This window comes from Trachurus japonicus, chromosome 1 (genome assembly GCF_045865225.1).
Source record: "Trachurus japonicus isolate A0001 chromosome 1, Traja_1.0".
In the NCBI taxonomy this organism is placed as follows: Eukaryota; Metazoa; Chordata; class Actinopteri; order Carangiformes; family Carangidae; genus Trachurus; species Trachurus japonicus.
The window spans coordinates 17042190-17057531 of NC_140907.1; the positions used below are offsets into that span (position 1 = coordinate 17042190).

General features: G+C 39.0%; 2 protein-coding genes across 2 annotated transcripts; both read right to left on the minus strand.

The window, feature by feature from the left end:
• On the minus strand, positions 1-1917 carry LOC146991685 (uncharacterized). Its single transcript, XM_085788357.1, has 5 exons — positions 1887-1917; positions 1347-1715; positions 720-857; positions 420-484; positions 1-157 (listed from the first exon to the last, which is right to left on the minus strand). The coding sequence occupies exons 1-5, from the start codon at positions 1915-1917 to the stop codon at positions 38-40; spliced, it is 723 nt and encodes a 240-aa protein (XP_085644483.1). The 3' UTR covers positions 1-37.
• Positions 1918-7809: 5892 nt separating this feature from the next.
• Positions 7810-9455, minus strand: LOC146991686 (uncharacterized). The gene is made up of 5 exons (XM_085791777.1): positions 9419-9455; positions 8875-9279; positions 8327-8452; positions 8084-8142; positions 7810-7986 (listed from the first exon to the last, which is right to left on the minus strand). Exons 1-5 carry the CDS (start codon positions 9453-9455, stop codon positions 7867-7869), a joined length of 747 nt encoding a protein of 248 aa, XP_085647903.1. The 3' UTR covers positions 7810-7866.
• Positions 9456-15342: the final 5887 nt, after the last annotated feature.

Here is a 15342-nt window from a genome sequence, read left to right on the forward strand (position 1 = left end):
TCACCAATTCATCATACCACTTTCTAATATTAAATTGTTAGGTCTTGATGTTGATGGCAGAGTAGGTGCAGAAGTCTGAAGTTTGTGTTTTCTTCTTCTTTGGTCTCTTTGATGATGCGTGACGGATCTCCAGGGCAGCGTAACACACATCTTCATCCTAAAGGCATTTGATGCAACAATCATGAACTGATTTCATTTCATGGTAACTGTGAAGAAACGTACATTTATTACACTAGACATTTAGATTTTTCGTATTTGCTAAAGCAAAGGCCATTATTGATAGGTTAACCATCATTACATTAGCTCATCATCGGGAGACAAGGTTAATAGCTGTTTCCAACACATTTTTTGTTTCTAATATCAAATACCTTATATGAGAAAGATTTATACACAAGATAAAAATCCTCAGTTTAAATTACCTGGTTATCTCTGCCTATAGACCTCCTGCTGTCAGATCCGTTCCTGTCAGCTTGATGTTCTTTAGCTGCAGGAATGAACACATAAGACACAATACTTTTAGGGAGAAGAAATTGTCTGAAGTTTCATTCACATCTGATAAATATCTGATAATGAATTTTGTAGATAAGAGAATGCATAAGAAAAAAAAATCCACATTAATAAATTATTCTCAACAAAAATATGTAAAGAAAAGATAAGATAATCATCAGCAACACAGTGAATCGAGAAAATAAGGACTGGGTTTAGTGCACAGCAGGTACCTTTTCTCTGACAAAGGTGATAAAACAAGAGAGAAAGGGCAGAGGAGAGAACAGCAACAGCTGGACACAGAGAGAACAGCAGTGTCCAGCATACACCGCAGTCTTGTGGAGTCTCACACAGAGGAGGTTGATCAGAGTCTATATCAAAAACAAAGTTCAGAGCTTGTCAAACTGCCGTTCCATTTTGTGTGTGTGCATGTTTCAAGTATTTCAAAATAAAATAAGGGTGTGTTATGTGAAAACTGATCATTTTAAACAAACATGGATGTACTGATTAATAATAGTTGCATTTGAATTTGGTCTTAGAGAGAAAAAAAGGAAAAGACAGAAAGAAAGAAAGAAAGAAAGAAAGAAAGAAAGAAAGAAAGAAAGAAAGAAAGAAAGATCAATTACATTTTGAAAGGAACATTTTAAAGTAAATATTTCTTCACACTTATATTCTAAACCCTGCTTTAATTTCTCAATGGCATCTTCATTTTATAACAGTTTTAATGACATACAGTATACAGACGGTATTGTATTGGGAAATGTGCTATTGCTCAAGTCTATGATGATCAGTTTGTGAAACAGTGAAATTAACTGTATTGATAATTTACAGATAAAAATAACTTAGATCAGAGTACTTACAAAGCTGGATCCTCGTTGTGACATTGCCATATGTGTAATTACTTATATGAACTCTGGTCCGATCAGCTGCACAGTAGTAGAGACCCTCATCGGACTCAGTGGTGTTCACGATCAGTAGGTCATAGGAGTCAGAGGAATCATTTTTCACAAATTGAAAATGATGATCGAAATGACTGGGAACATTGGAATCACTGCGTTCCAGCTTCAGAACAAGAGATGGTTGGTACTCGTGAGAACAGTTCCTGAACCACACTATTTTTGCTCCACCTGATTTTTTGCAGTCACAGTAAAGAGTGATGTTGTCTCCAGGTCTGACTTTAACCTCAGTCGCTGATCCAGAGATCCATTCATGACCCGAAACAACAACTTCTGAAATACAAACACAATTACAAAAGCAGGTTAACATGTGACCAGTGTGATGGGATCTCACATTACATCAAATACAGGTCCCTGCTAAGCATAAAAAACATACAGAATCTGCTGTGTGAACTCATTAGGACAACTAAAATTACATTTCAAAAAGTGTAGGAAAACAATTACCTAAGAGACTGAGCAGAAAAAGATGCAGCATGATCACGTATAATGGCAACATGAAATTGGAAGACAACGATGCACATGTTCCTCACGGCCCTTATAACCTGCGCAGACATTGCCATTAAAGGAAACGTTACAGCCAATTGGTGAGTTGAGTGGAACATTTTCTTCTGTGGTTGGTCTCTGTGGTTGTGACACTTCACTTGTTGATGTTGTGATTGGTGAAAGAATTAAGCATCATCTCCCGTTAACCTACCAAACCTCCAGCTGAGTTGGGGAATGGTCTACATGGAGCAATACGGAATACGGAAGCATTTGGAGCATGTAAAGTGCATTTTATCTTGGACATTGAGGAAGACTGAACGTTGTAAAGCCAGTAGCAATGTGAGTTCGAAATCATGAAGAAAAAAAAACATCAAATAGTGCCTCCTTTTGACAGGAACGGAAATGTTTTGCACTTTTAGCATTGTCCTCCACCTCAGCAGTATAATGATTGAGTTACCACATATGCTGTTTATAATGCATGCATGTCTGGAGGGTGCACTCTGAGGAAGACATTAGCCTAATGATAATGAGGTTAATGATATCTCAATATGCCCAAAATAGATATGCAGATAAGATGATGAGTTTTACAATTTAAGAGACAAGAGGTCTCTTGTGATGCAGAAGACCCCTGTAATTACTACTAAATAATAATGCAGTATGTCATTTCAGGCTGCCAGATGCCATTTTTAGATTCACTGTATGTTGTATATACAATATCTTATGTTGGACTTAGCAGCAAACTTATCTGCATCATTTCATTCTTATAGATATAAATCTGTGTAGTGTTTGTCTTTCCATTCATTCATCCATCCATCCATCCATCGTCTTCTGCTCAGGTGATGGTGGCAGGCTGATTAAACAGTTTTGTGCCTAAACCTAATAAAAGTAGTTTAGCAGCCATGGTAACAATCATGCAGTTTAGAAGCCACAGTGAAATCAGTATGGCAGTACAGCGACATGTTTATTATGCTAACCATGACAACCAAGGTCCATGAATGTGGCGCTGTAGGTGCAATATTGAGTCACTCCTGGGTTGTTGAAAACCGACCTACATGGTTGTTGATTAAACAACCTATTTAGGTGTTTAGATTGGAGGACTTTTTGGCGATGCTAAGTGCTGTTTTTGAACTGATTCATAAAGATTTCTTTGGGAAAGACTTTGCACTTCAATTTAAGCAAAGGTATGTTTGAAAAGCTTTCATTAAATGCAGATATACTGTGTACAATTCTGTAATGGAGTAAGACTCAGCAGCCCATAGACAGGTGTTTTAAATTCAAGGATGTGGCTATACAACACCACTATTAATATTAATAATAATAATAATAATTATTATTATTATTATTAATAAGAAATGGATCTCCTTCTGTTAATAAATGTGGTTAAGCCATGATGAAACGTGTTAAACCCAGTTAGACATAATAATCATAATATGAACAGCATTGTCCTTTTGTCTACAGATCCATACTGTGTAGTCTTTTTTTAAGTAATTTGAGCTTTCATGCCTTTAATGGACAGGACAGCTGGAGAGAGACAGGAAACTAGGAGACAGAGGGAGGGGGAATGACATGCAGCAAAGGGCCGCCTGGTGGAATCGATAAGACCTGTTTTTGAGTTTAGAAGAATGAGAAAGATCTTTTTCTGATTGAAACAACAACAACTGTTGTTATACTGGTTGTTTATGCAGACAAATTAATGTTGCCAAACCACCATGCAGAAGCTAAATTACAACAAAATAAATCCATAAAATGCTGTAATAATGGATTAATAATATTGTGTAATAATACTGCATAATGATAACACACACACACACACACACACACACACAGCTTCCGTCTGTTTAGCCGTGTATTGGGATATGTTTTCTCACATTTCTCACATCTCACCCCACACCTGGCACTGTACACACACACCCACTCCAGACAAAACTCTTTGACGTGTCACTTCGTATAATCTTCATGTTGTTATGAATACAGGGCAGGTATCACTTCTTTCTTGCAATAATGTGCTGAGTGTTTTGTCTGTGGGCGAAAGGTCACAGAACTCACTATAACAAAGACCTGTTTGAGGCCTCACCTACATCTCACTCTGAAGCAGTATCTGCAGCCGTCGATATTACCAACAGATCGATTCACAACTTGAGAAGCTCTTGATTATATATTTGAACATGAGGAGGAGAAGGGAGTGCAGGATGAATGTGAAGTAGGGGAGGAGGTGTCTCAAACAGACGATGATGTAAACTGCGATGCAGACTACAGAGAGAGCTCTGAGCAAGATTTATCAGATCTGACCTAAACAGCAGAATATGAGGTCTTCAACCCCCTGTGAAACGTAAAGAATTATCACAGGGTATAAAGAGAACGATCACAAAATATAATTAAAATGAACCTAAGGTCACATAGCCTATGAAGACATCGAATTGACCAGGAGCTGAGAGTTGGTAATAGCTGGAGGGAAACAGACATAATTTCCATGCTCACATAGAGATGCTGGTACTTGCTGGTCTATACAAATCCAACAAGGAGGCCATTTCAGTTGATCGGATGCTGAAACAGATCAGGTTTATTTTTGCGTATGCGGTTGTTTAGGGCCACAACCGTGGGAGGTGGGGTGGGGGGCCACATGACCAGAAAGGTACTAACCAGGGTTCAATTCAATTAACACATGAGTATGTCTGTTCATTCAGTGGTAATCAGTGTGTGGGATTTGGTGTTTGCGCTTGGAGTGTTTTGGGGGAAACAAATAAAATCTCATTTAGGGCCACCAAATCTTGTGTGTTTTTAACCCTTCGATGCACAACATAGGTCTAAAGTGACCCGACTATTAGCGAGGTCATTATTTTCTATACTGTATATAAGAAAAAGCTCCCGCACACTGTCATCACTTGCATAGATTTATTGAGCTGAACAACGTTTCGGTCCTGAGTCTCAGGACCTGACTTTAGTCTGACTTTTGACTATCATCAGGCTGTAATATAATCATAGAAGGTGAAAATCACAGGACATGTATGTTCTGACCATTCAGCAGTGTAAAGCTCAAGCATGTGGAAGCCTCCTGACAGTACATCAAAATAGAGATGAGAATAGGGCAGAAGTGGTGGAACAGTAAAGTGTGGCCTGAAAGAAGCCCATGGTGAAGAAGAGGAAACGGGGCCTTGAAAGGCTGGTCCAGGCCAAAAGATTTTTAAAAAATAGTTTTGTTTTTGCCCACCAGCTACAGTTCCCCACTAGATCATACGTTTCATACATTCCAGCCATTCTTGCCATTACAATGATAGGAACCACAGTCAGTAAATCTGTCTTTTCTTTTTTATTATCTGAAGCAAATGTTGTCTTTTCTCTTTATTTTCTTCTCAGAGAAATGTACATGTTAAAATCACTATTAAAAAAAAAAAATCATTAGGTTTAAGTTACCTTGAATAAGCAGCCAGCTACAATAAGGGAAATATCTTAAAGCAGAAGTAAGCAGAATATTTGTGTTAATATAAGTCTTACATAGTTATATCTTCCGACAGCAATCACTTATATAGAGTGTTTGGTCTGAAACACGGGTCTGTCAGTCACTCTGCTCTGCTGTAAGCCGAGGAGAAAACTTTCCTTGTATCCTACAACCTTTATCCAATGAGGAGAGAGAACGGCATAAAGGGGCGGTCCTCTCTGTGTGTGCAGCCTAGGGATGTGCGTGAATGTGGTGACGTAGGGACGAGGGCGGGGACTGCTAACTCCATCGGCTGACAAGAAGTTAGCCAAAACGACCGGATCGCTTACTTCTGCTTTAATATTAGCAAGCTAGCTAACTGTTAACATAATGACATGTTCTAGCTGTTGTTTAAAATATAATATTGTAGACAACAGTAGAACATCAACAGCTTCCTAGCTAACTGGTCCTCTCTCTGAGACTTTTTGTTTGTTCATAAAATAAGAAAGTAAAAATGGAAATAATACACTGTACTCATTAAAAACAAGATATTAAAATAATACTAATAATAAGATTTAAATTAATTTAATTTAAAAGATACAGCAAATAAACACTCACCCAGCATAAAATCACATGGAAAATGAATGTGGGTCATTTTTGACCCATGTCGTGCATTAGAAGGGTTGTGCACGACATGGGTCAGAAATCAAAGGGTTAAAATCAAGCTAGTAAATTGCAATCCAGTTTGAACTTGTCTCAGTTTATAACATCTCCACTAGAGGTCAGGAGAGTTGCCTCAGGAGCTTGTGTATATTTTTGGATATTTTTTGGGCTTTTAATGCCTTCAATTGGTAGCACAGTGGAGAGAGAGACAGGAAAATGGGGAGGCAGAGAGGGCGAATGACATGCAGGAAAGGGCTGCCCAATGCGGGATTCGAACCGGGGCTGCCTGCAGTGAGGACTGTAGCCTCAACATGGGGCGGCAGCTCTACCAAGTGAGCTAAACACCGCCCCACATATTGTTCATATTAAATCATTTATATTCCAATGCACCTACAAAAAATCCACTAGATGTGTGGTACAGAGATAAAGACACACAACGTAACCACAAATCTTTATTTTTATCTCATTGTCTGATTATGAAACAACACTCAGGATGTGTACAGTGCAGTTGGTGTGACTGATGTTGTGGTAACTGATATGATGCTGTCAGTAATACTTAACTTCCAAATGTAACTGAGATGGCTACAGAGTTGTTTATGTTCTGGCTTTGATATGTTTGAAAACAGACAGTGAAGACTTATACCGTGTGCACGCTTTCTGAAGTGGATAGATTTAAGGAAAAAAAAACTATACAAGAGGAGGAGCTTTTCTGTTGTCTATGATTTGATGTGTATTTCTTTTTAAGTATAATTTTGTGATCTTTGTTCTCAATGTGTATGGTGATTGAAACACTACTGCAGGTTCAGCTGGTTTGCATGTTAAACTTTGCAGTTGCATGAGGGTCTGTTTGTCATTGTGGGTTTCCTGTGAGTTTTGCTCACCGCCCACGTCTCAGGTGAAGATCATTTACTGTGAACTCTGAGCTGTCCTGCAACTTCTTAAAATAGATATAGTAGGGGCATTTGTAAATAAATTAACTACACAGTAGCTACCCAGATTTTTTTTAAATATAATTATTAAAGTTTTAGTCTCCATAGCTGAATCAATCCCAGTATTGCAATTATGTGGTGTTGTATCAAACACTGCTGATGACAGGTCAAGGCTGATGGCAAACTGGAATAACAGGAAATTGCTTGAAGCTTTCATGTCTTATTATAGAAACGTGGCCCGCACTGACCTTTCCAAAAAATTACAGATCAATTTCAATCTGACAAAAACATGAGTAAGAAGCAAATTGTTATGAGCAACAGCAGACGCACTTTTAATCACAAGGTTTTTTTATTTAGTCTTTTCAGCTTGTCAGTTGTATCTGTTATTTAAGTGGTGTGAGGAAACAGGTTACATAAAATCTATCCAGTATATTCAGAATGACGCTTAATGCCATGAACAGTGTGGAAATTCAAAACAATTTGATACAATAAAAACTTTTTAATGAAAAAGAAAAAGGTATGAAATATTGTTTCAATATCAGCAACAGATAATTGTAATGAGAGTTTTGAAAGGGAAAGCGAAGTGACAGAATGGTGTTATACAAAAACAATTAGGTAGTTCTATCTCTTATATCTATACATCCATGTACCCCCCACACATGGTTCACCGAGTTGTGCAGTGATGTCATGTTTCACACTGTCAAAAAGAGTTCATTTGCACACAAAGACATGCAATATAACAATACGTGATTGTTATAATAACCGTCTGCCAACAAAGTGGATCAGAGATGACTGCTGCCTCCTGTTAATATTTTATATAACACTACACCTTGTAATCTGAGATTACGTTTTTTGTTTAAAATTATTTTTGCAACCCCCTACTCCATTTTGCCTACCCCTCGGGGCACGATTACCACAGTCAGGAATCACTGCTCTACACCCTGGAAGTATTGATGGCAGAGTAGGTGCTGAAGTCAGAACTCTGGGTGTTATTCCTCTCTGGTCTCTGTGATGTCTGATGGATTTCCAGTGCAGCGTAACACACATCTTCCTTCTAAGATTTAACATTTGTCGATTAGAATCATGGTCATGATTAAATGCTATAATTCTTGAAGAAAAAAGAAAGGGAGAAAGAAAACTGGTGTAAATACCTGATGCAGTCTTGTTTGGTTTCTGTCCCGTCTTATCTGATCAACTTGAGGTTCTCTTTCTGTTAAAATAAATACGACATCATCATAAATCATTACAGCATATTACTCCCAATCTCAATCAATAAATGAAAAAAGAATTAATGGCTCTTAATGACTTTAATGAATTTTGTAGATGAATTGCTGCGGGTATTTTTGACATTAAAGTGTTTGTCTTAAAAGGTGACATATATATGCAGATGATACCTTTTTTCCAACAGAGATGATAAACCGCAAGTGAGGACAGCAGAGAGGAGAGAACAGTCAAAGCTGGACACAGAGTGTAGAGCAGTGTCAGGTACAAAGCACAGTCTTGAGGTTCACTGGCCGTGTCTGGATCAAACATGTTAACATTAACAAACACATTAAACACTCGTTTCTCTCTTGAAAAACGTGGATTGGTTCCAGATAGACATCTCTAAGAATAAATACTAGTTGAATACACTCCAACTTGTGTGTGACATTTTTCAGCTTATTGGAATTTTCATTTTGTTCATGCAAATATACAACTTTTTTCCCCAGTTCAGGCCTATTTATGTCTCATCCCAAAATTATAGTGCACATTTAGAACTGACTCTTAACACTTCAGGGTGTCTATGTTGGGGTACATACAGTATAGGAGGCTCTACAAGCAGCATTTTTCTAGTGAATAATAATATCAGAGCTGTACAATGATCATTTAGTAAAAGAGTTACAATCATTGTCTTCATGGTTACATTCACACTCACACAAGCACAAAGAAAACTTACCACGACTCACTATGACCCTTGTTGTTGCATTGCCGTAACTGTAAATGTATTTAGGAGAGATGTATTCATTATCCTCCACCTTGATCTGTTCAGTTCCACAGTAGTACAGACCCTCGTCAGAACCAGTGGTGTTCATAATCAGCAGGTCGTAGGTTTCTGATGAACTGTTCGGCAAAAATTCAAAACGGGGTAAAGGTGTCTGAGGATTTTGCCATGCTGCGCTGCTGGTCTCTATTTTTGTTTTAAGAACAAGAGTGGGCTGGTTCTCATGAGAACAGTTCCTGTACCACACTATGTATACTCCACTTGATATTTTGCAGTCACAATGCAGAGTGATGTTGTCTCCTGGTCTGACTCGTGTCACCTCTGACACTGAATTGGGAATCAAATCCTGACTGAAAGAAACAGTTCCTGGAATAAAGCCATAAAAGTAAATTGAAATGTGCACAATACTCCTGGTACATAAGGTGTAGGTTTCTGCGAAGAATACATATATCATTTTTAAAACGGAGCCTAACATGAATCATCAAAAGTTTACCAAAGAATTTACCAAAGAGAACGACCAGAAAAATGTGCAGCCCGTCCATGTGTGATGATGTGATGATGACAGACAGACGAAAGAGAGCGAAACACATTGTGCTCACAGATATCATTACCTGCGCAGAGTTTTCCATTAAAGGAAATCTAAGTCCTGATTGGCCAGTCAAGTGGAACATTTTCTTCTGTGGTTGTTTTTTATTGGTTAGATTGTAAGCAACATATTGGCTGTCGATGTTTCCTCTCTGAACCGTGATTGAGTCAGTGAAGATCAGGGGTGGAAAGAGTACCAAAAAAATCGACTCAAGTAAAAGTACTGTTACCTTGATGAAATTTTACTCAAGTAAAAGTAAAAGTACTGGTGTAAAAATCTACTCAAGTAAAAGTAAAAAGTAGTTCATTTAAAATTTACTCAGAGTAAAAGTTACTTAGTTACTTCTTTTTGGGGGGGGGAGGGCTATAATGGCCAGAGATTGGCCTAACATTCTCCGTGCATGTCTCTGTGTTCCAAATTTGTCCCTTCTCCATCGATACACTGGTCTCCATCATCTTTTACCTCCTGTGGCACCAACTTGATTCTGACCTTCTGACACTGCAGTTGTCCAGAGCCGGTAGGACTAGGACCGAGAATGAAGTTGGGTCGCGCCGGTCTGGCCCTCAGTCCCGGTGTGTCTAGTCATTTAATCTGGCAGGGTCAGCGGTCCTGATACCGAACACAGCCGGACATGTTCATGAGTTCATTAAAAAAAAAAAAGCCCGGACGCCCCGGACAGGACGTGAGAAGTGGACATGTCCGGGCAAAAGAGGACGTTTGGTCACTGTAAACGTAGCCGAATAGATGGACATGCCTGATAACGTTGTCTTTAATCATTAACGTCAGCTTTTAACCGCTAGCTGCGGCTTGGCTAATATTAAGACGACAACATTGTAGCGACTAGCGTTGTTATGCACAAACTCACGTAGCGGTGAGGGGGAGAGGTGTGTACCTGCTGCTGCTGTGTGCGTCTGTGAAGGGACAGAGAGAGAGAGAGAGAGAGAGAGAGAGAGAGGCGGCAGCGGCGTAGCTACTTTTGACAACCCACACAGACGCAGTGCAAGTTCATATATATTTTTTACTTTGTAACGGAAGCTATTTAAAATGTAACTAAGTAAATTTCTTCCAACAATATGTACTCAAGTAAAAGTAAAAGTACTGATTTTAAAAATTACTCAAAAAAGTACAAGTACACAAAAAAGCTACTTAGTTACAGTAACTTGAGTAAATGTAACTCGTTACTTTCCACCCCTGGTGAAGATCTTAACTGAGGTGTTACTGAGGAGGTACTGTAATGCTGTACTTGAAGTACTTGGTTAGAGATTGGTTCCATCATGACAGACATGGAGGTTCTGATAAACATAAACCAGAAGTAGACGATCCTCCAGTGAGAAAAGGTATGAGATGAAATACACGTTTTTACAGTGTATAAATAAACTTAAGTCTCTTCCCTAGTTCAGTCAGACAACTCTGAAATGAGAACAAATAATTTATTGAGAATAAGCATTGCAAGCTGAAGAACAGCATAGGTATCCTTGAGCATGGTTGCAGCAGGTTTGGCATCAGGCTCTGTCTCAGTTATTCGTTCCCTGAATGATCTGCTTTGACATTACAGGGAATGAAGCCGACCCCCGCAGGAGATCATATAAAGACAGAGCCCACAGGTGGATGCTGGGGAGGTGGTTGGTTTGCAAAACCTCATGGGCGGCAGCAGCAGCGGCAGCAGCAAGGGCAGCAGAGCAGGAAATAGCAGCGGCAGCAGCATAGATGAGCAGGTAAGATGGGGGGTATAAGTAGCCCGCCTTATTTGAAGGAGGGGGGCATGTGACTGATCAGCATATCAGTATGGGCGCAGCTTGAGTTGTCTGTCTGAACTAGCGCTGCAGGCTTCGCATCATAGAATGACTTTAAAAGAAAAACAATGTTGTCAATTTTTGCCAAAAAATGGCAAACATTGGTAGTGTGGTTATTTGTTCTTATTTAGTTTACTCCTTTGCTGTCATAAGTATGTTTTGTCTGCTCTATTTCTGGTTATATTACCTCAAAAGATATCTGCCTGCTGAAGCAAGATGATAGAAGAACTTCATGTAGTACAGTACAGTACAAGTGTGTGCTTTTCTATGGGCATATAGGAAACACACAACATTTGTTTACCTCCACCTTAATGACAAGATCATCCACATAGCCCAGTGCCAAATATTGTTTTCCCCATTTTTTGAGCCATGTTGGTATATTAAAATAAAATCTTCAGAATAAATTAATATTGATCTTAGCTCCACTTCGCAATTATGTTTGACATTGAATGAATCCTGTCCCTGAGAAGTACAAATCTGTTTTTCCATCTGAGACCTACGATAAAAAAGTTGTTTTAACTCTTGGCTACACTTACAAACATAGTAGTGGAGGAGCTTCAGCTAGAGAACAATATCAATCATCCACCCATACATTGTCTGTGCCACTTATTTTTTCAAGGTTGTGGGGGGGCATGGAGACAGTCCTATAGCTGACAGAGGGCTCGGGTGGGGTAGGCTATACCCTGGACTTCAGTCTTTCACAGGGTGAGTAGCCTACATATGACTAACAACCTCACACACTTGCACTAACACTTATGGGCAATTGAGTGTCACCAATTCACCTGATGTGCAGTTTTCCATGTTTACATAGAGATGCTTGTACTTGGTGGTATCTTCAAACCTGGCTCTCTCGTCGTAAATGGTCTATCCTGATTGAAATAAAGTTGGTATGGCATGGTATGGTATGGTATAGAGCTATAAGCACTAACTTCTGACTAAGGCTCTTAATCAACTCTGTACAGCAAACATCTTAGTGCTTCGTGTAGTAAATAAAGAAAATGGTGTTAGATTGTTGTTATTGTTCTCAATTCAACCATCTGAGTGATGCTTGTTCTGGTTATTCTGCATACATTGACTGATTGTTACACAAAACACTGAGATTTTTATTGTACAGAGTTGAGCTCTAACTACTGAGAGTATAAGATATTCTGTAATATTCTGCTAAGACTTCTTGTTTACAACATAGGGTTGATTATTGATTGATTTTAAAGCAGTACTTAAGAACTTTCAGTTTTGGTTGAGTTTGGCGGCGCCAGTGGACCAAAGCGGTAGTGTTTTGCCTGAAGGAAGACCCCATTTCCCATGAGCACTGGCGCATAGCGTCGTAAACATCCTGATGTCCCGGTCGCGTGCAACAACTCGGTGCTGACCTGTTGATCTGCCTATTTTGTGATTTTACAATCAGTATCTCCTCGTTCATGGTGTCAACGGGGTTAAATGGTTTCTGAAAACCTATGACCTGTTGACTTCAGGCCGGCCTCAGCCCATTAGGCTACAATGTTTTCACGGTGTAGAGCGGGAAATGATCCGCCGTAAGGACGGTGTATTTTATTTTGAAAATTAACCAGGTGTTTTATTTTGTATTTTGTACATGATTTCCTGTCCCGCATCCAGCATCCGGCAAAAATACAAGCTCTGCGTGTTGCGGAGGGCTGCCCAGGGCTGGAGCCGGTTGAAGCACACACATTGTACAGAGTAGAAACGGCTGCGGCTCCGCCGCCGTGCCGAGGTGGAGCTACAGCCGTTACGTATCCAGTGGAATTTGCCCATTACTCTCTCTCTTTCGTTCTTTAGTCTCCTCCTACATAGGCGTTCACATCGACTTCCGTGTTTTTAACGAATGGGGAAAGGGGGACGTGACTTATACCATAAAGCAGTCAGCACATTTGTAGTTTGGGATTCCTACCATCTACATCGAAGCTGCTTAGTGCCAGTGAAGGTGATACAGACCCCCTCAGGCCATGACAGAGTTTGCTGTGAGACTGGGTTGTGACAGAGGTGTCATTCAACCTGTTGTAAGTCGATGTACCATCACAAAAGTTCTTCAAATATTATATGAAGGTTGAAAAGTTACTTGTTGGTTTAATTGTAATGGTGACACTGACAGTGGAAAATGAAAAGGCCATATACACTGCAAAAACTCAAAATCTTACCAAGAATATTTATCTTATTTCTAGTCAAAATGTTATTTCTAGTCAAAACAAATCTCATTGTACTTAAAATAAGACTCATCACATTAAAAAGTAGCTTGTTTTTAGACACTTTTTACTTCTTTCAAGCAGATTTTCACTTGAAATAATCTGATAGTGGAGCAAGTTTTTCTTTCTTATTACAAGCACAAAAAACTTCCTTTCACTGGCAGATTTTTCTACTTATTTCAAGTGAAAATTTGTTTGAAACAAGTGAAAATTATCTAAAAACAAGTTGATTTTTAGGTGATGAGTCTTATTTTAAGTGGAGAGAGATTCGTTTTGACCAGAAATTAGACATTTTGACGAGAAATAAGACAAATATTCTTGGAAAGATTTTGAGTTTTTGCAGTGTAGGCATCTTCCTTACAAGGTAAAAGATTCAATGTGGCCAGTAAAAGCAAGATTAAAGTGTGTAACTGTACAATATAAATCCTGAAGAGAGCGTTCAGTGGCAGTGTTACTTTTGGTTGGCACCCCAGATACACTGTTACCCCCCTGTGCCCCCACCAGAAAATAATCTGGACCAGCCCCTGCATGGATACAGGTGTATCTTTGTACGGGGAAGTCTCTGTGGTCAATTTTGACTCACCATAACTCAGATTAAGCATAAATGTTCAGAAAACCTCTCACAGTCTGATATTTGCTTGTTCTGATCAACATAAGAAAAAAAGTAGATTAATTAGGCCTTAAAACTAAACATGTACAGTACAGTAAGTTAGATCTGATCTAATGTTCACAAGATATCAAAGCAAATATATAAATAATTGAAATATAAATGTTTATGCTCATGGGTGAGCATTGCGTTACTTAAACATTCTACCGTGTGATGAAAACTGTTCAGTGCTTCAGTGCTCATGACTTTGAGCCACCAAGGATTTATACTTTCTCAATTCTCACCTTGTGGCAGGCTGATCAAAATAGATACTTCATCTTTATTATTAAACTGTAATACAAAGCTCCAGCCGCTGAAGTGTGTTTTTCAGCTAGGAAATTGAAATCCAGTTTGAACTTGTCTCAGTTTAACATCTCCACTAGAGGTCAGGAGAGTTGCCTTGTGTGGCTGGCTGCACAGGGACACCAGCAACGTCTCTGGTTGACGTTTACCACATAAGTGTCTCTGAAATAAGATGATGTGGCAAATACCTAACCTCTTGTTTTTATTTAATAATTCACATTTCAATGCACCTACAAAAATCCACTGATGTATGCTACTGAGGTAAAGACACACAACACACATCTTTATTTTTATCTCACTGTCTGATTATGAAACAACACTTACACTCAGCATGTGTACAGTGCAGCTGGTGTGACTGATGTTGTGGTAACTGATAGGAAGCTGTCAGAAATACACTTTACTTTACCTCCAAATGTAACTGAGATGGCTACAGAGTTGTTTATGTTCTGGCTTTGATATGTTTGAAAACAGACAGTGAAGACTTATACCGTGTGCACGCTTTCTGAAGTGGATAGATTTAAGGAAAGAAAAACTATACAAGAGCAGGAGCTTTTCTGTTGTCTATGATTTGATGCGTATTTCATATGATCTTATGATCTTTGTTCTCAGTGTGTATGGTGAAACACTACTGTAGTTTGCTAGTTTGCATGTTAAACTTTGCAGTCGCATGGGGGTCTGTCTGTTATTGTGGGTTTCCTGTGAGTTTTGCTCACCGCCTACGTCTCAGGTGAAGATCATTTACTGTTAGCTGACCTGTAACTTCTTAAAATAGATATAGTAGGGACATTTGAAAATAAATGAGATACACCGTAGCTACCCAGATTTTTTGTTTAACATAAATTTTAGCCTCTATAGCTGAATCAATCCCAGTATTACAATTACCGGTACATGGTGTTGTATCAA